The sequence below is a fragment of the Somniosus microcephalus genome, chromosome 15, assembly GCF_052327205.1.
Source record: "Somniosus microcephalus isolate GS21.2 chromosome 15, FLI_Smic_1.0, whole genome shotgun sequence".
NCBI lineage: Eukaryota > Metazoa > Chordata > Chondrichthyes > Squaliformes > Somniosidae > Somniosus > Somniosus microcephalus.
The window spans coordinates 67020732-67045166 of NC_141001.1; the positions used below are offsets into that span (position 1 = coordinate 67020732).

The 24435-nt window shown below is 45.8% G+C and overlaps 1 protein-coding gene across 2 annotated transcripts in view; it reads right to left on the reverse strand.

Moving 5' to 3' along the window:
• Positions 1–24435, reverse strand: part of trim66 (tripartite motif containing 66) — a 306202-nt gene that overhangs the window by 25805 nt on the left and 255962 nt on the right. For both annotated transcript variants that reach the window (XM_086007941.1, XM_086007942.1), the window contains exons 8-10: positions 24298–24412; positions 14382–15355; positions 6014–6193 (exon numbers count right to left, since the gene is read on the reverse strand). In XM_086007941.1, coding sequence (XP_085864067.1) covers positions 6014–6193; positions 14382–15355; positions 24298–24412 — 1269 coding nt within the window. The remainder of the gene's footprint in view (positions 1–6013; positions 6194–14381; positions 15356–24297; positions 24413–24435) is intronic.

Below are 24435 nucleotides of genomic sequence, written 5' to 3' on the forward strand. Positions count from 1 at the left end.
CCAGAAAATTAAAATTAGTGGGTGGTCAATTCCCAGCAGAAAAGTAACCACCACTAATAAATTTATGTAATGTGACTTAAAAAGAGTAGAATAACAATCTAAAGGATCACTTAGACACCAAGTTTGCCTCTATCTCAAGTTAAATGCTGTCCTTGTATCATCAATTCCAGTTAACTCAGTGCATCCTGTCTACATCAACACTGCATAGGCTAGGGAGATTGCTATCTCGGATTGATGGTTATGACCATTTGACAGTCTGTGCTGCTTTGCCCCATTTCCAGCTGCAAGAAGTTTCTAAAGGATTCAGAAAAGAGTTACAGAAAAGAGTGGACTGGATGGTGCAGTAACTTAAATAATAAGAACATAAGAAGTAGGAGCAGGAGTAGGCCATACGGCCCCTCGGGCCTGCTCCGCCATTCAATAGGATCATGGCTGATCCAAATCTAGACTCACGTCCACTTCCCTGCCCTCTCCCCATAACCCCTAATTCCCTTATCTGCTAGGAAACTGTCTATCTCCATTTTAAATTTATTTAATGTTGCAGCATCCACAGCTCTCTGGGGTAGCAAATTCCATAGATTTACTACCCTCTGAGTGAAGAAGTTTCTCCTCATCTCAGTTTTGAAAGGGCAGCCCCTTATTCTAAGATTATGCCCCCTAGTTCTAGTCTCACCCATCAGTGGAAACATCCTCACCGCATCCACCCGATCAAGCCCCCTCACAATCTTATATGTTTCGATAAGATCGCCTCTCATTCTTCTGAACTCCAATGAGTAGATTCATCTCTGGGTGCAAGTTTGAAACTGAGCCAGAATGATGAAATATCTTTAGGATCAAAAGTGAAATGCACCACAGAAGTTTTAAATCAGTTCCTAGTGAGCGTGGGCCCACTGTCCCTAATTCAAGGCTAAAATTGGCAAATTTAGAGAGGCCACAATATGGCTACAGTGGGAAATTAAATTAAGTTAAATTAATTAAATTATTATTTTACCACAGAAGGGAGGTCAGTTTAACAAATCTTCTTTTCCAAATCCAGAACTCTACATGTAATTTTTTTTTAAATCACTTGTATAATGCACTTAACTGAACAAGACAGTACAACATAAATAGATCACAATCACTTTATAGGTTATTTATTTTGAATCTGAAAGTCTCTCAAAGCTTGCTCATTAAGTGAGCACACGAGCACAATGGCCTAGAAATTCAGTGGGCTGCGCCACCAGTTAGCACCCAAAGAGGGCACTTAGTGGGTTTAGCGCCACTGGCCACGCCTCCCGTGAAATTTAGCGGGGCGCTAATGGTGGCATTAGCCGGTAGCGCTGCGCCGCCACCGATGATGTCATCGGTGTGTGCAGCGCTCCACTGCCACCCCGATTGCCAAATTTGGTAGCGCCCCCCCGCTGTAACGCCGGTCGCAATTTGCGACCGGTTCAGGGGGGCCTGCCTGTGGCGGTAGAGGCGCCGAGGTGCGGGGCGGCCATTTTTTTGGCTGGCCGCCTGCCAGCACCTCTTCGCACAGCCGCCCCCGGCCTCCTGAGCCCCCCCCCAACGTGTTGTGCCAGCTGCCTCCCAAGAGCCCAGCACTTCTCGGTGCCGGGCTCTTTTGTCGGCACTCGCGATCTCAGATCGCGCTGCAGCAGGCCCCTCCCCTTTAAGAAGGGGAGGAAGGCCTGCAGTACCGCAGCGCTGCGATTTTCAGTTGCAGCGCCCCAAGACGGATGTGGGGCGCCTCGAGTAGCGCCGCACTTCCGTTTGGGGCGCTCAAACTGAATTTCCGGCGGGCGCTCACGACTCCTTCCGGGGCGGTACTTCCGGTGCCCTGGTGAGACTGGCTCCCCGTTTCTAGGCCAATATGTTGGTTTTCAGAGATATCATCGATATGTAGCTGTTGAAGTAGATAAATGAAATACTATGAAATTATTGTTTCACCATCATCCACACAGAGGGAGTAATCCACTTGTATCTGTCCCCTAGCTTTCCCAAACTAACAGCTGAGTCACTGTTTATAAAATGTCACAGCAGCTTCCACCGATAATATTAGTCCATTCCAGAAAAAGAAGCCCCACCCAGGGGAGAGATTTTCAACAGTGGCACCTGTCCCAGAGCTACTAATACTCAAAGGGTCACCAAGAAGTCTCAAAAGGTTATTTACAATCAAATTATAATTTTTATTTTAAAAAGTAGAACAACAGTCCATCTCTGGTTTCTCAAGGGCTGCACCACTGAAATATGAAAAACATTTGGAAATGACCGTTCCAGCAGTATATAGTCATACATAATCTCATCTCCTCTAATAATATTTCAATATATACTTTCTTATTGGCAGAAATCAACTCCTCCCCTTCAACTAATGCAGAAAAAATCTCCCAAACTCCCAGCTTCTAATTAGCAGTGACTCAACCTGGGGGGGTTGGGCGATCAAGCAGCACACAACAGGGTAAAAGCATTTCCATCTAATTAAACTAAAACACAAAGGCAAGCATTAACCCTTAATTTACCAGATTACAAAACACAAATAGATCTGTGATACAACAGAGTTCTAATTTTCCATTAGTAAAGAGGTTTTTTAAAAAAAGCCAGTATGAGAATGCTAAAATAAAAGCGAGAATGCTGGAACTACACAGATCGGTCAGCATCTGAAAGAGAAAAAGAAACTTTTGATGGTTCTGATGAAGAGTTACACTCCAAGATGCTAACCTACCTTTCTCTGCCAGATGCAGACTGACTTATTGTGTATTTGACAATTTTACATTCCTTTGTTAGGAGACAGCCATTGCAATTCCCCTTAGTGAGTTCCCAATTTTGGCCAAGCAAAGGTGCCCAGCAGAGGCCAGACAGTTCCCCATACAGAACAAAGGAAAACAGATCAATAGCAGGTCCCTCTGGTGCTTCTCCACACTATAATAAGCAATTATTTATAATTTTAGTAGTTATGACAAGCTGCATTGGATGATCCAGGGGGATGTGTTTTGGGTGTTGTGCTCCAATGATAAGACTGAATAGAATATCACACGAGGGAACTGTACCTGTTTTATTTTGTAATTAGATATAATATAGGGAACTGTGTATATATCAATTAGAAAACAACAGATACCTGAGCACAATGACATGGCTGTGGCCTAATTGGAGGATTCAAAATCAAACCTATCTGCTGCTGAAACCCTCATCCATGCTTTTGTTACCTTTAGGACCAGCTATTCCAACGTTCTCTTAGCCGGCCTCCCACCTTGCATCCTCCATAAACTTGCGCTCATCCAAAACTCTGTTGCCCGTATTCTTACCCACACCAAGTCCAGCTCGCCTATCATCTCTGTGCTCGCTTACTTGCATTGGCTCCTGGTCAATCAACACCTAAATATTAAAATTATCATCCTTGTGTTCAAATCCCTCCATGGTTTCACCCATCTCTATATCTGTAACCTCCTCCAGGCCTACAGCCCTCCAAGAACTCTCCGTTGCTCCAATGCTAGACTCTTGTGCACTCCCCACTCCCTTCACCTTACCATTGATGGCCACACCTTCAGCCACCTAGGCCTTAAGCTCTGGAATTCCCTCCCTAAATCTTTCTCTGTCTCCTCCTTTAAAACCTTCCTTAAATCTTACCTTGTTGACCAAGATTTTTGTCACCTCTCCTAATTGGCTCAGTGTCAATTTTTGTCTGATTATGCTCCTGTGAAGCACCTTGGGATGTTTTCCTATGTTAAAGGCACTATATAAATGCAAGTTGTAGTTGTTGGAAACAGGGAATTGAAGTGGCAAGCAACAGGGAGTTCAAGATAGCACTTAAGGACAGAATGGAGGTGTTTGACCAAAGTGGTCACCTAATCTGCATTCGGTCTCATTAATGTAGAGGACAGCACACCATTTTAAATACTGTGCATCTGTAATATCTTCCAGTTTTGAAGATGAGTCCACACCTGAAATATTAACTTCTCTGTTCTCTCCACAGATACTGATTTGCTAAGTGTTTTCAGTATTCTCTGTTTCAGATTTCCAGCATCTGGAGTTGTTTGCTTTTTGTTTAAAGAAGCAATTAAAATGTGACCTACTCTGCCTTGGAGTCTTCGAACTATTACAGAAAGCCATCCAAGAATGGTACATCACTTGTCTATTTGCTGCCATCTTTAAAAATGCATCTGCTTCAATGGAAAATTGTGCAATTGATGTTTGTGTCATCAAGCAATTCATTGATGTGGTGTTCAGATGTTACTGAGCTACCACTTTGATGAAGAGTTTATCTAATGGTCTCTTGATAAAACATAATTTTTCCCCCAAAGGAAATAAAAATTCACTTTCCAGCAATTTATCTGTTTCCCCTTTTCAGTCTGTGGATCGAGTAAAACATGTTGTGCAGTTCAGCTTTAAGTGTTGCTGCTATACGGACATAAACAGACGATTCTCAGTAGACATTTACAGTGCATGCTGACTATTTTTGATGCAGAGAAAACAAAACTGCAAATGCTACTGAAAGCAAGAAATTGATTTGACACGGAAAACATAGCCACAGCACTCAGAACAACCTCAATCTTCCCTGATAAACAAGTATTTCATGTATTACATAGGCATTTCTGCAATTGCTTTTTCATGTAAAAGATGTTCTTTTCCGCTGTAGTCTTGTGGTTCACTGAATTGCTATTAGACGTCTATTCCTGCGGGCAATGCAGCTGAACAGCAGGTGCACTTACCCATTGAGTATATGTACAAGATCCAAGTCTTATAGTAATAAAGCCTATCACACAGATGTACATGTCCATATCTCAACAAACACCAGCCATAACAATTTACACCACAATCAAAACTTTCCCTCCCACTAGTAAAATTGCTAGCCAAGATTATCACTAGGATCAGGGTTACTACTTACTGACAATGTAACACTGTAACAACAATCACCACCACCACTATTTATATATCACCTTTAACATAGAAAAACATCCCAAGACACTTCACAGAGGAAGAGAGGCATGGAGGCAAGCGAGGTGACAGGAGGCATGATTGAAGAGAGGGATTTTCAGGAAGTATTTTTTTTTTTATATAGAAGATTTACAAAAAAATAAGGGTGTAGGGAGATCACTCCAGACAGTTCAGCTGAAAGTTCTTCCACTGATGGTGGTTTGACGAGATGGCTGCCAATGTCCATGCGTCTATTGGAGATGATCACCTGCCATGCTCTCTCCCAAAAGTTCTGCCTCTATCAGGCTATTATTTCCAACAAATTCCAAGGTGATGTTTGCTGATTTTGTCTGCATTGTCTATGTATTTGAAAATACAATATTATACATATATTACTTATTCATAATCAGACTACAGTATTATTGAATTATATGTATTAATACACAGGGCCCGATTTTAATCCTGCCTGCCCGGTGGGATTTGGGGGCGGGTGGGGGGGGGGGGGGGGGGGGTTGTTGTGAGTGAGTAAAACGGTGGTTAGACACTTCCTGCTGCCTTCCCGATGCATTTGCACCCACTGCAATTTTAACTGCCAGGTCTTTGGAGGTCAACGCAAATTTTTCTGCCAATCGTGGCAGTGACTTTCAGTGCTGGGCCTGCCAGTGAAACCTGGTGACAGGCAGTATTGTGGCCAGAAGAGACCCAAGTAAGATTTTAAAAAAAAAATTTTGAAAGTTTCTTTGAGGGCCAGGAGGAACAGGTGTGCTCCTCTGGGCTCCACAAGGAAACCTTGAGCCTCCCATGCCTAGGATTTCCCTTCCCTCCCCTGACTCCAATCACCTCGTGCTGGGGACCATTCCTTTGGGACCCTGTGAACCCTCATGCCACACTGGACTCCTCGTCATTCCCACCAGGCTCGGGCGGGAATCCGTCCTGGAATGTGGTAATTAGGCCTAGGAATTAAAACTGCCTGGGTATCACACTGGTGCCATCAAAGGCACTACCCGCCCAGCTTAACCTCCACATGTCGCACTCACACCCAGAGTTAAATTCTCGGCTGTAGTTTTGACAATTCATGAATAGAATCATCAACAATCTAGCAATTTTTCTTTCCAATTACTACCTTTTTCCTTCCTTTTTTCAAAGCAGGTGAAGACATCTTTTTTGTTGAGGACCTAGTGGTGGTTGATTGTTTCCCAAGTGTGTTACGTAGTCCCAATAAATCCAGTGGTTGGAGAGGGATGGTGTTTTCTCTGTGACAATTTATGATCTGCTGTTCCTCAGCATCAAGGTGATTGTGCAACTGGGGAAAAAACATTGGTGAAAATTAAAAAATGAATTCACTGCTGTAACACTGGTGGTCATATGGTTAAATCGGAGAAATCCCTCACCTGCCTTACATGTCATGATTATAAAAAGCATATTTACAATTTCACTGGACACATGACGATAGGAAATCACCTTAGGAGAGCATTATAAATACATTGTTTACACATGAACATAAATACTCAAAAGGTCATTGTTCCAATAGTTCAACTCCACAAATCTGCCTCCTTACTGTATCCCTCAATCCTTTCTTTTTTCAGAAGCACATTAATTGCCTTTCAAAACACATTGATACTGCCCATTTCAGTAGGCTATCCTGGGAACATCCTTGATAACCAATTATTTATACATCAAGGTGCTTCCAAGCCAAGCTGTATGTACCTTCACCAATCATTCTGTTCCATCCCAAAAAACACCACGCTGACGCACGTCAAGAAGGATTTTAGTCCACCTTCAGTTATATGGGTATTTTAGATTGGGTTCTAGAATCAATGGGCATACTTGCCACAACAATTTTATGAATACACAAGCAATTAACACAGAGCTTTGACCCACTAGCAAAGCTACTCCTTCAGAGAAGCCGATACATTATATACATCATATAACACAGTCTGGTCTACATTACATTGCAATAGTACAAATTAGAGTAAAGCTCAAAGCAGTTTATCAATGTCATCTTAACTCCTTGATGTGTTACTATCTTGGAATGCTCTCTGGATTGTGGTATTTTTGTAATATATGCATAAATGTTAAGATTTATGTACCTTTTTCAGCATTTACCATTTTTGTTTTCTGCTAGCAGGTGTGTCGTAGTGAAAAGCAATGGAGGATTAGCTCCCATCTGTGCACCTCACGATGAAGTCAGAAGTGCGACTGCACTTTCTGATCAGGCGCGAGATAACATCAGCATTTATGTTCAGTGCTGATACAGGAAAATGCTATACACACGGCTGTGCCTTCCAGTGTGGACTGGTACTGCTTTTTCACCAAACTACTTTTGACCACTTGACCAGGTTTCACTCTACTGCACCACTCTTCTCCATTCACATTTTGGGAAAATGGGCAAAGCAACAAACAAAATAATTGAACTAAAGAATCACAAGTGGATTAACATATAAACACGTCAATAAACTCAAACATATTAAAGTCTCTCTACCCCACTACTTCTGGAATATCCATGATGCACCATAAGGATCCAACCCCAATGCCACCATTTAGACTAAATTATTGTACATAACTATGGGATTCATTTGTGACACAGGTTTCGAGTTCTACCACTTATTTTTATTTTGAAATCTTTCAAAATGTTAATTAGTCCAGGCCCATCAACTTTCCTGCATTCAGCAAGATCCTAGCCTGTGTGATTGTGATCCTTCCTGCTATATGAATTGTTAGAAGTTTAAACGTAGAGTTATTGTTGAATCAGGGTTGTCAGAGCATGCATTAGCAGCTAGTTTCCCTCTGGTACTCCAGTTCAATTTTCCCACGTCTTTCTGTGTCATCGGCACCATCAGAGATCAAACGTGAGAGACATCTGTCTATCTTGGATGTTTCTGGCTGCAACGTTTGTTAAACTATCTACAGGAAACTTTGTGTTATCCGGAGGCTAAGTGTCCGGCAAGCTCGAGCCACCGGCAAAAATCAGGAGCCGTTTTGTTAGGTTTTTTTTCTTCTCATGGCTTTTTTTTCCAACAGTCAGGCTCTGGAAAGTCTCTCTGAAGCTGTTGCTAAGCTACAGAGACGCTTCCAAGGTACGGGCTGACTGTTTAGAAGCTGTTGCTAAGCAACAGTGTTTGTTGTCAGGTACGGAGATGAAAAGCTCCGTATGCTTCAACATTAACGCTGGTATGTCCGGCAGTTTTGAGGGAACGGCAACAGCTCGGTCCCGTCGGTGCCGAATAGCACAAAGTTTCCTGTAATTCACAAATTGGGCCCAAGGAAATCAATTTTCTTTTCCATTTCAGACACATAGGGGCCGATTTTCCTGGAGCCGTCAGGCGGGCTTTCAGGCGTGTGGGGGGGGGGGGGGGGGGAAATAGGGGGTCGCGACCCCCCGCCTGATTCCCTGCCCCGTCCGATTTTCACCCAGGCGTTTCTGTCCGACCCGAATCAGTCTCGCCCGCAGCAGGCGGGAGTGGTCTTCAGGCACCTTAATCACCAATAATTGGCATCGAAAATGCCATTTTAAGGGGCCCTTGCTATTTTCAGCCTTTTCCCACGTTCAACACGCCTGGTGGAAACCCTGCTGATGAAACCTGGCGTGAACAATATCGGATTGCTGGCTATCAGCTGCAGGTCAATCAGGAAAGAAGAGATTTAATCAGACATCATTTGTAGGTTGCAGGATCTTGTTGTTTCAGGCTTGGGGCAACTTGTTCCAGGCTTAGGCACAGCTGTGGAAGGTTGGAGCCTCACACACTTCTCCAGTGTGAGCTCCTGGGAAGTCCCTCTCGCCACCCTCACTCAGCGCTTCCTCAACTGAGGCACCTACCAGAAGCATGGGAGGCCTTTTTTTCCTTCCCTTCTTGGCATTAGAGGATCTCCAGCAGCAGAGGCGGCAGCAGCAGATCCAGCAACAACAGCAGCAGCAGCAGGAGCGACAGGCTGGGGCTCACCCACCTCAGGCAGCACAGGCCAGAAAGGGCCAGCGCATGGAAGGCCGTCGGTGCAGGAGGTACCCCCCAAACAGGGTCTACAGACACAGGGTCAGCTACCTCAACATGACTGAGCAGCAGTGCCAAAGGCGGCTCCGACTTTCGCGAGAGGTAATGATTGACATCTGCGCAATGCTGCAACAAGACGTGGAGCCCAGAGCACCAGGTCGACACTCCTTACCAGTGGCCTTCAAAGTCACCACCGCACTCAACTTTTTTGCCTCAGGCTCCTTCCAGGGATCAGCAGCAGATATCAGTGGCATCTCCCAGGCGGCCGCACACACTTGCATCACGGAGGTAACCGATGCACTCTTTGCCCTCACGCACAATCACATCCATTTCACCAGGGATTGCGCAAGTGTGAGGGCGCGAGCGCTTGGATTAGCTCATCTGGCAGATTTTCCAAGGGTGCAGGGCGTCATTGACTGCTCACATGTGGCCCTTAGGGCACCCCATCGCAATCCAGGAGTTTTTGTCAAGGGCTTTCACTCCCTTAACGTTCAGCTGGTGTGTGACCACAAGAAGGAGATTTTGCATGTTTGTGCCAAGTACCCTGGCAGCTGCCATGACTCCTTCATACTGCACCAGTCTACTGTGTCTCCGCTATTCAGGCCGCCAGACGAACTTCAGGGATGGCTACTTGGAGACAAGGGCTATCCCCTGCGGACTTGGCTAATGACGCCGTTGAGATCAGCCAACGAAGCTGAGGAGCGCTGCAACTCCAGCCACATTTCCACCAGATGCATTATTGAGCAAACCATCGGATTGCTGAAGATGCGCTTCAGATGCCTGGATAGATCAGGTGGAGCCCTACAGTGCTCAGCAGCCAGGGTCTCCAAAATCGTCGTGGTTTGCTGTGTACTTCACAACATGGCACAGCGTCGTGGCTTGCAGATTCCTCAGGACCAAGTGGCTCCTCACAGACCCGCCTCGGATGAAGATGATGCTGAGGAGGAGGAGGAGGGCGAAAACGACCATCCTGCAGAGGCCCATCAACCAGCGGCACCATTACGCGAGAACATTGCTGCCCAGGATGCAAGGAACGCACTCATCCTGTCCAGATTTGCTTAGCCTAGTACATCAAACACTGTAGCCTCGCTGCTTCTTACCTGAGCATGGACAATGGCCAAACCCTGCGCATTCCTACCTATTTGACCAGCATCCTGACAACTGCAAGTAATCCTAAGGCCGCAAGACGAAATCCCCTTTCGCCAAATGACACACGCCACAACTGCAGCAGTTGTCATCAGATTTTTTATAAACAAGATACTGATGACATAATAACTATGTACAAAACTTTTCACCCAAGTGACTACCCTTGTGATTAGTGGTGCTTTATTTTCCTCTTACGCGTGCTCCTACGTAGTGGTTCCCCTGTGGCTACAGCAGATGTGGCGGCCCCTTGCTCACTTTCCTGCTGCTCCTGTCTCGACACCTTTGGTGGGCGTCCTCTGGGGTGGTGAGCCTGTGAGGGCTCGCCAGCAGTCTGCTGCTCCTGCGGCTGTGCAGGGGTTGAGACGCCTCTCTCGCTTGGGTGTGGACTCCGGTGGGGCTCTGACCGAGGGCTCTGCAGTGGCATGGAAGTGTGAGCGCTTGGAGAGGAGCCCCCACTTCCTTGAGGTCTGCCACCAACCTCCCTCTCATGGGTCAGGTCCCCCTCAGTGCCTGCAAGTGGCTTGAGAGCAGCTTGCTGCACATCAGGGGGGCCATGGGGACCCGTTTCTACAATGGCAGTCCTACTCAGAGGGCCTGCCATGAAGGTCTGGTTTCTCTGCTCAATAGCTGACCATCGCTCCTCCAGAGATGTCAGTCTATTCTGAACACTCACCATGTTTTCAACACTCTGGTGACTTAGCTCCTCCATGGCCGTAGCCATCCTCTCCTCTACTGTAGCCATCCTTTCCGTGGTGATGCGTTCATGCGCCAATGACTCCACAAAGGCTCTGCTCATGTTCGCTATGGACTACTCCATTTGCTCCACACTCGTAGCGACCCTGGAGACAAAACCTGCCAGAGACTCCTGCATCTGTGCATGGAGATCCATCACCTCTTCTCTTGCGGATGGACCCAGAGGCAGAGGGTCGACATGGAGCTGAGCTGAGCTGGCAGAGTCCTGCGCCCTCCAACGAGGACGAGCATTTTCTGTTGTTATTGAGGACTCTCCACTGCTGTCCCTGTCTTCACCATCTGCTGATGCTCACTTGTGAGCTGTGATACACCAGGTGACAACACTACTCTATCGTGCGAAGGTCCCACCGAGGTGCGAGTGTCTGCGCTGGTGCTGGGTGCGCTGAATTCTGCTGACGCTGCGCCCTCAGAGGTTGGAGCTTCCTCTGAGGCGTCTGGCTGCTCAGCCTCTTCCTCCTCCGCAGTGGGGACGGGGGCATTGGATGGTCCTGTGGGGGAGTAAAGGAAAGAGTTAGAGATTTGATGCCAAGGTAACATGCACATTGGATTTTGTAGATGCTCATAAGTCCAAATGATGTAGCTTCAGAATCATAACAGCGACTCATGCTATGTCAATGAGAGAGATGGAAAACTATTCTGTCACCAGCTTGCGGGACTGCCCCTGTCTCTCCTTCCCCAGCTTCCACAGCCACATCAGCCCCGACAATTTCCAGCACTCCTTCCTCCCAGGGGGTCAGGTGGGCTATTGAGGGTGGGCCTCCTCCAGTCCTGGCTCGCTTTCTGTTGCTGTGAGCTCTCTTTTCCTGCAATGAGGGAGACAAGTGGAGTTTGAGTGAGAATGAAGGAGTGAGTGTAGAGATTGCATAGCATAGATACTTAGAGGGGGACAAAGATGGTGTGATGCTGCAAGACCAAGGGTCCTCCCTGTGTGTTGTCAGTTGTGCTCAAAGCATCAGAGTGAGAGGGAGTGTGAGGGCGGCATGGTGGAATAGTTATGTGAATGTGAGCATAGAGAGAGAGGGAATGGATAAGGGTGCATGGATGTGACTGTGAAGTAGGATGTGGAGGAAGAGAGTGCTAAAGCTGAGTGCTGGTGGGGAAAGGCAATGGGGATCAGTTTGAGGGTGATGGAAACTTCATACTTACTTTTCCTGTACAGTGAAGGTCATGGAATCGCTTCCGACACTGTATCCAGGTTCTTCTGGTGACTCCCAGTGAGTTGACATCTGCTGTCACCTGCATCCATGCAGCCTTGGTCTCAGTGGGAGGCCTCTTCCTCCCTGACCTAGGGAAGAGGACCTCCCTGTGGGCCCTCACCCCATCCAATAATGCCTGCAGTGAAGCCTCGTCGAATTTGCAGGCAGCTCGGGGTCTGGCACTAGCCACAGCTGCTACAGGCTCCTCTGCCATCCTGTGTGGTTCGTATGGAAGCCTGCAGAGGTTGCAATGCTTGCTGTGGGCCTTAAAAGCACCACGAATGATGACATCATACTGTGCGACTTTCTGACTGGAAATAGTTAATTAGCAAGGGTTCCCACACGCTGGAAATGAATTGGCCAACTGAGGGAAAATTGCATCAATCTGGCAGACCCATTTACATTCGTGTGGGAACCCCAACATTCGGGGAACCCGACAATTCCCCATATCTGCGGGAAAATCGGCCCCATAATAACCGCATCAAGCCCCTCCTAGGTTAAAAACCCCACAGTCAACAATGTGCCCCAACAATATGCTTTAATTATCAATCTCAGATGAGTGCCCCACAAAGCTACCATGAAGTAGTTTTGGCCAGAGTGGGATTGCTAATTTAATGCTAATTTGTACAGGTCTATGGATAGTTTTGTATCGTGGACCAGTTTGATGAGGAACTGTGCCAGCAAGAGAATGTTGGATTTAAACCAATCTACAGAACTGAAAAGATGGCATGCTGGCTCACTGCATCACTCAAAGCCATTATCGTAAGTATAAGCTGTGAAGTACTGTGAAGAATCACAGATCCAAACTTATGACTAGTTTATTTTTGCTTACTACCTTTACGGCTTTGTCTAACTTCTAAACTTAGTTACAGGACAGGCAGAGTCTCCCTACAGCATCACTGCAGCATTTTTGAGGAGTCATCACTTCCTTTGGTCAGCCACACTGAAGTCTTTTATCAAACATTCTATAAGTTTCATCGTGACCTTTTGCAAGCCTTTCAGTAGCCTTATCATCACCTTTTCCAAATCTTTTTTCTGCCTCATCAGAGCTATGTAACACGTAGAGAGCATACTTCAAAGCAGCACAAGGTTAAAACTGAAAGATTATTTGCGAAATATCAAGAACAAAACTTTTAGAAATCAAACCAGGAAAGTAACACTGGCATAGCGAAAGTAGCCCAGTCCCACTATGGACTGGCATTACTGTATCTTATTATCCTCTCCTCACATGTCCACACATGCTTTCCATTTCCGTCGTGCAGTGTGCCTCAGCAGTAAAAATTGAACCTAACCACCAACTCCTGTGAGGAATTTCTGAATGAAAAGATGAAAAGAAAAGAAATAAAAAGGCACTGCAAAGGATAGATGGAGATGGAGCGATAAACAGACAGTGGACAGAGAAAGGCAGTGTTAAAAGAGCAATTGTGTCGGCGTTGACCAAATAAACACCTTTGGCGAGCGAGAGAGATAGCAAGTGAAGAAAAATGGGATAATGTGTGTGTGAGAGAGAGAAAAAAAGAGCGAGGGAGAGAGCGAGTGCGCACACATGCACAAAGACAGAGAGAGAGAAACAGACATACAGACAAAGATTCAATAATTGATGGTCTTCTTTGCTGGTTTCTTCTCTGTCAGTTAGACCCATCACATTGAAATAATCTCCTCCCTTTTTGTAACACATCTTTTCACAGTAACACATTATTTATTACCTGTTCTTCATTTCGTTCTTTGGCTGCTCCCATGTTCAACCTTTGTAATTTCTTCATTTGCTTACTATCACAAGAGCACTGCCCTCAACTGCTGCCTTTCCCTTCCCCACTCTAAGCACTGTGACACCAAAACAATTAAGCACAAGGGAATGAAAACTGAGAAATCATGCAGCTGTAAATGACGTCTCACACCCAAAGCTCCCTCACTCCAATTAATAAGGATACCAGAATCAAGTTAAAAATTATTTGTTGCTTATGCTTAGCACAAACATAGAGTTGTCAACTTTTTACAACAGACCTTTACACAATACTGTAATGATCGAGACAAAGGTGATTTTCTTTTTTTAATGCTGATTCTATCCATCCTTTAAATAAAATATATGAAGCCGAATTCAACCTTTCACCCTTTTAAGTCTTTGTTGAAGTGCCTTAAATGGGCGAGACAAACCTCATTCACGTTCAGCTCAGAATGTAGAAGCCCTTCTAGCTTGTCCTGAACATTACAAGTTTTCTTAATTTGCAAAAATAGCCAAGAACAGTGTCTCAATCCTGGCTTAGGCTTACTCAGGTATACGCTACAATACTTATAGAAGCACTTTATACTGAAACTCTTCTCCGCACTAGACCATATTTCCAATGTTTTTTTAAAAAATTGTAAGAAGCAAGCTGTGATAAGCCTTGTAACCTGTTATCTCACTTACAGTAACTTGTTTGACGACATTTAACTGCGACACCTGGTTATCTTCACTCTGCTGGTCCAGTCCAGTCGGCTGGTCCTGATCATTCACCACTACTCTTTGGAGACCAAGGTGCTGTAGTTCCACTGGCATTTCTTGTTTCTTTAGGACAGGCTGCCTTATAATGGAATTCTGTGCCAAAGTAGTATCTTGCACATGTTGCTGGTTCTGGTTAAATTGCTGCGGTTGCTCTAGGAGATCCTTAAGGCTCATTGGCATTTGCTCTGGTTGACACGGTTGTTTTGTGCCTGTGCTCTGTTGGCCTGTTTCCTCTGGACGGGGTTTGCCCTGCACCTCTCCCACAGATGGTTGTTGTTGAATTTGCTGCAGTTGCAGTTGCTGTTGCTGCTTCACAGGATAGGGTTGCAATGCTGATTGTTTCAAATGTTGCATTTGACAGCGCTGCTTCTGTGGTCGTGGCTGGTGCACAAGTTGCTTTGGTGGCTGCAAGGCTACCACATGCATTGGTGTTATGCTTCTTTGTTGCTGCATGGTATATGCTGGATGCAGACTTTGCTGCGGGTGATGTCCTATCAAAACTGAGCTATGCTCAAGCCCAGTCTGAGCTACGTGCCACTGCTGCAAAGTTGGTATCGGCTGTACTGGCAATGCACGTGGAAAATACTTCTGTTGCGACTGGCTCTGGTGCATGCTACTGTACTGCATGTGGAGCTGATGCTGCAAGTGTCCTGGCAGCTGGCCCAAACTCTGGTTATGCTGCAAACAGTTTAAGGCCTCGTGCTCTTTGTGAACTGGATGCATGTCTGGACAATGATTGTGACAGACTGAATATTGTTGGCCAGGGTTCTGACACAGAAGAGATGGCTGTAAACTTGGTCCATGATTTGCAATGTCACAAGGTACTGGTGTTGGTTGTTGATGGAAGGAGGGCTGGCATTCCTGGTGAGTTGCTTTTTCACAGTCAAATGACAAATGGCCTGAGGAAAAATAAACACAAACATTACAATATACTTTTAACAAAAAGAAAAAGGACTGAGCCCTTTAATTTTCTCCTTTCCACTCTTAGACGTGCCAACTCTTGGTGGAGTACATGGTCATGGGTACTAACAGCCAAATGATCAGTCCTCATGTGCAAGTCTGGACAGTGAATGCTGGCAATCTATTTTTCCAAGATGCCCACACACATGCATTCTTGCCAGCAAAGGATATTGGACAGCAATCAAGAGAGAGAACCATGGCTGATTTTTCTCCTGCAAAGACCAGGTGCACAAAGGCCAATTCTAGCATTCCTACTGCCACCCTGAATGAAACCAGTTCACTCAGCATGGACTAAAAATTAGGGCTGGGATTGACCTAGCTCAATACCACATTGGGTGGTACCGTTACTATATAAGCTTGATACCCAAATATTTTCCCACTTTCCATATAAAATATGCCCATACTAATGAACTCAATGCAACTCCATTAAAGGAATATAACCTCTTCCATCATCAGGGAAGCTCAAAGACTTAATTTTAAAGAAGCTCACAGATTATGGAAGTTTCCACCTGTGGATAACAAATTCACATGACTAAAGCCTAAAAAAGGATCCCTTGCACCCTTATAGCATTCTAGCTAAAAGCTACCTCCTTCCCAAACATTGAATTATTGTCGGGTACTGGCCTGGCGAGTGAAAAATATAGAGGCAAAATATTATTAGCTTTGATGAGTTAATTTTATAAAAAAAGAGCAGGAGTTTCTTAGCCCCAGATACTTGTACACTTGTACATCTGGCAGTTGCTACTACCCTGATGCTAGAAAAACATTTGACCATGTGGAATGGAAATATTTGTTTTTAACTCTAAAGATTTATTGGGTCTCGAATTTATTAAGTGGATAGAAACAATATACATCTCCAGAGAAGGGATCTATCTTTACCAATGATGGGCTGTTCATTCATAAGGTAAGGGACAGGATGCCAATATCTGGGAAATGTTGAGAGTGAAGTTTATGATCATAAAGAGTAAGAGATTGAAAGCCCACTTAAAACTTATGGAGCTGTGTTTATTTTTCAAAAGGAGATGTGGTCATATTTTTCAAGCCAAAAAGACTCCCTGCAAATGACAGAAACTTGGCAGATCTGTTGTCACTCATGAGTCCTTACCAGAGCTCATTTGAAACCAAGGAGTAGGCACAGGGGGCAAGTACCACAAATGCTGTTTATAGGCAGATGATCTTAAAGGTGACAGGCCTAAACAAATAGATTCCAGATATGCTAAATGTTATCGAGGAATTTTATCTTTCTAGTTATAGAAAAAAAATAGAAGATTAATATCCCTCAACAGACACTGCATGAGTTCCATAGGGTTTGCACCCTTTATATGGAAAATTATTAAAATTAAATATTTGGGTATCAAGGTCATTTCTGTATTAAAGTTATATTGGGACAATTCAAACTATAAGATTATTACTACAACATTGGGGTCAGGTTCCACACTCATCGCACAAAGAGCCAATTCAGCCTATCTGGCCTGTGCTGGCACCAGCTCTTCAACTGGAGCTATCCTATTCAATTCCATTTCCCCGATTTCCTTTTTCTATATTTTTCCCTCAAATACTTATCCAATTAAATTTTAAACAATGTTATAGCCTCTGCCTCAGTAGCCACTTGTGGTAAAGCATTTCATGCTCTAATAATCTAGTATAAAAAAAAATCTAACTTTCCCTTCGCTCTTCTAATAATAATTCTAAATCTGTGCTCTCTTGTTACTGATGTGCCAACAAGTAGAAACAATCTTTCACTGCTTTCCTTCTTAAAACCTTATGGAGCAGGATCAGTTCCATTAAAGCAATCTGGTTCCATTACCCCAGCACTGTCATACAGCATCATCTCAACCCTTCAGCGAGATGTTAGCCTTGTAATCACTTTTGGCATCTGTATTCAATACACATTTCAATCTCAGGGTTTAGGTTACATCTATAAACCACTAAAAACCCAAACTGTGAACCCCCAGAGAAAATGACCATTTTATTACTCATTGCCAGCCAATCACAGTCTATCTAAGTTTACCAATCGCATCCCAGAATGTACAGACTATTTTTAGAAAATGTGCATATCTGCCATTATCCATTAATTGTTATGTGACACCTTTCACACCAATTATTAGCCATTCACTGTTCCTCATCATTAGCAATGCCCAAGAAAAGGTAGGGTTAAGAAAAGGATATTTGGGCCATGGCATTAAGTACATTAATTTTCCAATCATGTCACCTACTTGAATAACTTCAATGTTTTTGCCTCTTACTTTTTTCTTGATTACTTTGCTTGGTACATTATCTCAAACATTTATCACCAAGTAAAGAGGTTTTTTTCCCTGGTATCTGTTCTAAATTAACTCCTCACTAATTTCCATTTATGTACTCTGGTTCTACTTTTTTGCTATACTTTGAAGTAAAAATCTGGGTTGAACTCATTTCTGCCATTTAATATTTTATATACTTTGATGAGACCCCCCCCCCCACCACACCATTTTACAGTTAGGATCAGGCTCGTCACTCTTTTCTGTACATTTTCTAATGTAAATGCATCGTTATTGTGGCATGGTGGTGTGGTCTAACCAATGCACTGTAAAGTTCAACACAGGTGTGTGGTCAACTTTTAAAAGCTTAGAATCCAGAAAAAGTAACAATATAATGACAAAGAGCTCCAAGTTTGAAATATAGTATTGTGGCGGAGCCACCAAAGGACTCAGAGCGGTTGTACATAATTCCTTTAACAGCAATGTAGTTACTGTCTGTGCCTGTACCTTTAATTACACTGTTTGACTGTACAATGCCTAGTTACCTTTACAGCACGGTTTCAACGTGATGACATCATGCCGTTAGTCACGTGATGCCCCAATGGCGGGAAGAACGTGATGACGTCATGACGTCACTCTCCTGATCAGAGGATCAGTCCTCGTGGAGCCCTCAAGGAGAGTAGACCTGTTATTGATGTGTTCTAGCAGTTTCCAGTTTAAACTTGTTTGATTTCATTAAAGTTCATTAATTTAATTACCTGAGTTGAACTCAGTCTTTTTGATAGGAACCTCCGTTCCTACATTGGTGACCCCGACTTCTACGAACGATTTTCGTGGAAGATTCGACATGGACACGAACGCCGTCACGCTGAAACTTCCACAGTTCTGGGAGCAACAACCAGACGCCTGGTTCATCCAGGCTGAAGCCCAGTTCGCCATTCGGAACATCAACGCGGATCAGACCCGTTATTATTACGTGGTCTCCGCCCTCGACAGCGCAACTGCATCACGGATCATCAGCCTCATTGGTAGTCCTCCTACTGACAGCAAGTATGATGCAATTAAGGCGCGGTTGCTTCAGATTTTCGGGCTATCAAAGTCGGAGCGTGCTCGCCGGCTCATCACGCTACCCGGCCTCGGGGACTCCAAACCGTCCGAGCTCATGAGCCAAATGCTCACGCTCTTGGGTGCTGAACTGGAATGTTTCATCTTCCGGGAGCTTTTCCTCTATCAACTGCCTGAACAGGTTCAGGCTGCCCTGGCCAGCTCCGACATTACTGACTGCGCCAAGCTTGCAGCTGAAGCCGATAAGATTTTCACGGTTACCCAGCAGTGCTGCGCGGCCACGAGGCGCCCACCCCCCACAGACGCGGTCCCGGTTTCTCCTACAGCGGGCTGGTGCTCCTACCACGCCCATTTTGGCGCAAAAGCACGATGCTGCCATTCCTCCTGCAGTTTTTTGCCAAAAAAAACAAGGCGGCGCAGGCGGCGTCCCTGGCGACGGATATCCAAGTCTAACAGGCGTTCCGCGGTGGCGATGGCCGTCGGTTCTACGGGGAAACTCCTCTAGATCACCGATTCCCTCTTGGGCCGCCGTTTCCTTTGTGACACCGGGGCGCAGTGTAGCATTCTACCTGCGTCGAAGCTCGACACGCAGACTGGGAACCTCGGTTTTTCCCTCGTAGCGGCTAATGGCGCAGCTATTCGAATGTTCCGAAAGCAGCGGGTCGAAGTCTGTCAGCGGTCAGCGCTTCTTTTGGGATTTCGTCGCGGCTACAGTCTCACAGCCTATCCTAGGGGCAGATTTTCTGTGTGCCAACAGCCTACTAGTCGATGTCCGACACCGCCAGCTGATCAACGCGGCCACCTTCCACTCGATCCCGTGCTTCCACGGTTCCTCCGTGGCGCGCTCCATTGCCTGTGCTTTCCCTCCTCCAGATGACTTCACGCGGCTCCTCGGGGAGTTTCCGGAGCTGACAAGGCCCACCTTCTCTTCGGCGACGAAACATGGTGTTGAACATCACATCACCACTACTGGCTCCCCGGTTTATGCGCGGGCTAGAAGGCTCGAACCCGGCAAGCTTGCAGCTGCGAAGGCAGAGTTCGCCACAATGGAGCGGCTTGGCATCATTAGGCGATTGAAGAGTCCCTGGTCTTCGCCTCTCCACATCGTGCCGAAACCAGGCGGCGGCTGGCGGCCATGCGGTGACTACCGATGCCTCAACGACGCCACCACTCCGGATCGGTACCCGATCCCACATATCCAGGACTTCTCAGCCCACTTGGCGGGAAATACTATCTTCTCTAAAGTCGACCTCGTCCGTGGATATCACCAGGTTCCAGTGCACCCATAAGACGTCCCGAAAATTGCAGTCATCACCCCTTTTGGCCTCCGAGTTCCTGCGGATGCCGTTTGGCTTAAAGAATGCAGCACAGGCGTTCCAGCGTTTAATGGACTCCATTCTTCGAGACCTGCATTTCCTTTTCGTCTACCTTGACGACATACTCATCGCCAGTGCCAGCAAGGAGGAGCACATCTCCCATTTGCGTTCCCTCTTTACGCGCCTCAGCTAACATGGTTTAATCATCAACCCGGCCAAGTGCCAGTTCGGCCTGCAACAATTCGACTTCCTGGGACATCGCATAACATCGGACGGCGCCGTCCCTTTGGCGACGAAGGCTGAGGCGGTTACTTCTTTCCCGCGGCCGTCGACAGTCAAGGCCTTGCAGGAGTTCCTGGGGATGGTCAACTTCTACCACCGTTTCGTCCCCAAGGCGGCTCAACTCATGCAACCCTTGTTCGGGGCCCTCAAGGGCAAGTCCGGTAAAGACCCAATCAGCTGGACAGCTGAAATGATCCAGGCATTCGGCGACACCAAGAACACTTTGGCCAACGCAACCATGCTGGCGCACCCACTTCCAGGTGCTACTATCGCCCTTACCACCGACGCGTCAGGCTACGCCATCGGTGCGGTGCAAGAACAGTGGGTCAACGGCACGTGGCAACCGCTGGCGTTTTTCAGCCATCAATTGCGAACAAATGAAAAAAAGTACAGCACCTTCGATAGGGAACTACTGGCCCTTTTCCTCACCATTCGCCATTTCCGGTTTTTATTGGCGGGGCGCCCCTTCACGGCTTTTGTCGACCACAAACCCCTTACATTCACCATGGCCAAGACCACCGAACCGTGGTCCGCTCGTCAACAACGTCACTTGACGTTCATTTCCAAATTTACCACGGACATTCAACATGTGTCTGGTAAGGACAACCTGGTGGCAGATTGCCTCTCCCGTGTGACGGTCCACGCGGTGCACCTGGGAATCGACTACGCCCTCATGGCGGCAGATCAGGTTTCGGATTCAGAGGTCCAACCATATCGAACCGTTCCCTCTAGCTTCCAAGCGACCGACGTTGTCTTCCAGGCCGCAGGTGCCACGCTCCTTTGCGACGTTTCCATGGGAGTTCCTCGTCCCATAGTGCCAGTCGCATGGCGCCGGAGGGTTTTTGATGCCATACACGGGTTGTCGCACCCAGGGATGAAGGCTTCGTAATGGCTTATGTCAGCCAAGTTCGTCTAAAAAGTTATGTACATCGATGTCCGTGACTGGGCTAATACCTGCGTCGTATGCCAGAAGGCCAAAGTCCAGCGTCGTGTCAAGGCTCCAGTGGCTGCGTTCACTGTTCCGGAGCGTCGTTTCGACCACGTGCATGTGGACCTCGTGGGGCCGCTTCCGCCTTCTCAGGGTTATACTCATCTCCTCACCATAGTGGACTGCACCACTAGGTGGCCAGAGGCAAATCCTTTGGTTTCCACTACGTCGGCAGACGTCGCTAGAGCTTTCATCTCCTGTTGGGTCGCCCGTTTCGGGGTACCAGCGGACATCTCCTCTGACCGCGGGCCACAATTTTCCTCGGATCTTTGGAACGCTGTGGCTCAGGGGCTCGGTACCAAACTTCATCGCACCACCGCCTATCATCTGCAGGCAAACGGCCTTTGCGAGCGATTCCACAGGTCGCTTAAAGCCTCTCTTCGGGCCAGTCTTCAAGGCGCAGGATGGATGGACAGACTCCCATGGGTCCTGTTGGGTCTCCGTACGGCGCCCAAAGATGATCTACAATCGTCTTCGGCTGAACTCGTCTACGGCCAGCCGCTCCGTGTACCAGGAGATTTCCGCCCTTCTCCCACAGAGCCATGGTCCGCCTCCCGGCAACTCATTCGCCACCAAGAAGCGGCCAGATGCTTTGCCCCGATACCTACGTCCAATCACGGTTTACAGACCTCCTACGTGCCACCGGGATTGAAGAATGCGGAGTACGTCTTCATCCGACACGACGCTCACCGGGATCCGCTCAAGCCCCCTTACACTGGTCCTTTCCGCGTCGTCGAACCGGGAGACAAATCCTTTTTGGTCGACGTCGGAGGGAAACCGGATCACATCTCGGTGGACCACTTGAAGCCAGCTCACCTGGACCTGGACCACCCTGTCGCAGTCGCTCAACCACCCAAACGTGGCCAACCGCCCGTTGCCGCCACACCTGATAAACCAAAGCCGCCTGACAACCCGACTGCGCTCGCCGCGCCTGCTCAGCCGCCACCGACTGCCAACTCGTCCACCGGTCGTCAACTTCCTCTACCAGGGTATCGAAGTCGATCGGACAGGCTCATCAGACCTCCTCCTCGCCTCACCTTTTCTGTTAAAGACAATTCTGGAGGGGCGCATGTGGCGGAGCCACCAAAGGACTCAGAGCGGTTGTACATAATTCCTTTAACAGCAATGTAGTTACTGTCTGTGCCTGTACCTTTAATTACACTGTTTGACTGTACAATGCCTAGTTACCTTTACAGCACGGTTTCAACGTGATGACGTCATGCCGTTAGTCACGTGATGCCCCAATGGCGGGAAGAACGTGATGATGTCACTCTCCTGATCAGAGGATCAGTCCTCGTGGAGCCCTCAAGGACAGTAGACCTGTTATTGATGTGTTCTAGCAGTTTCCAGTTTAAACTCGTTTGATTTCATTAAAGTTCATTAATTTAATTACCTGAGTCGAACTCAGTCTTTTTGATAGGAACCTCCGTTCCTACAGTAGATTAGTATGCACACTGATATTTTTACTGTAACTGCATCTAGTACAAGTATACCATGCAAGAAATTTGGAAACCTAGCCCCTCAATGTTACTTTTCACATAATTTGTTTCCAGCTATATACTTAAAATATCTCAAGCTCATCTCTCATCACCCGCTCCCCCACAGCCCCCGCCCCCCACTAGTCTGGGTGTAATCCGCCTTCTGATATTTCCCCTCTTCCTCTTAGTACCTCCACGCCTTTCTCTCTCGCCCTCTCTCTTCACATCCTTGCATGGCAGATAATTTTGTATTGCGTTTCTCACGTTAACTGCTCTTCGTGAGTAATGGTCTCCTTATTTGTTTTGACAACTTACCGATTTAAAGCCAAATAGTTATCATGGAATGAAGGAGGGTATAAAAGCTGGCGAGGAAATAAATTAAGAATAGCTACAGAATCCTGAACTATTTGGGTCTCATTTAAGTAATTACAAATGATGCACCCAAATGCAAAAATGCCTGCAATTAATCATTCTGGCATCATTTAAATCTATATATTATTTATTTAAAACTATAGGAGTATTTTTTAAGGAGAGACTTTAATGTAAAGGAAAAATGAGTTACATTGTATTTTCACACATACATACTGTGTTATAACGTGGAATATATATTACATATACACAATACATTTTCTGAAGCTATTATTAAATGATGTTTGCATATGGAGTACATTGATACATTACGGTTTCTTAGCGTAGTTGTTCTTGTACTGGGAATAATACAGGTTTAAGGGTTGAAACAATGTTTTATTCTTGCGGGTTAGTTGGATTTGGAAACAAGTCGGGTCCTACCTACTAGTGGCATGCTGGTTGGATTTGCTAATCTTATGCATGAATGAGTGACACTATTGCTATATTATTTCCCCTCCTGTTTTGGTTTAAACTCTTTCCTAACATCCCAATTGCTGTAGGCACATCAATTTGTGTACCAAATTTACCTCCATAACAAAAGACAACGCAGAAAAAACCTTTCCACTTTCGAATAGTCTACTTAAGTAAATAGTCTACAGTTTTCTCCCAGACCTCCCATTAAAACTGCTTCAAAATCAGTCACTAGCAGACTAAGTGTGATTCAGGGCAACTCCAATTTTCCCCTCTGTCCCTGTGGGGGAAATGATTTGATTTTCATTTAGTGCATCTTTTAACATTTCGGCAACCATTTTACTGGAATATAATTTATTTTAAAATATATTTTATAAAATATATATAAAATATATAAGTATATAGAGAGCAATGGTTGGCAGATTTTATCATAAATATATAGATTACTGGAAGATGGACAGGAACATAAATCATTCATGTTGAAAATGTATCTTAATACAAAGATAATCCTTTATCACTGTATTAATCTACATTTCCAACACGAATGAGTTGTGTTCTTATCCTACAAACGTATTACTGCATATTTGATGACCATCAACTCAGGATACAGGATAAGAATGGGTCTGTAGGAGCATTGGAACAATGTAATTATTTAGCTAGCATTGACTGGCACTGTTTTAAGACTTCTCCTACCTAAAGTAGAGAGCTTTTTAGTCCATGTGGCAGATTCCCAGCGAAACTGAATCTTGGAGGGACCCAAATCCACATTGCACTGAGTTTCCAGTAAACGTCGCATCTGAAACAGGATCTAAATAATGGAATATTAATATT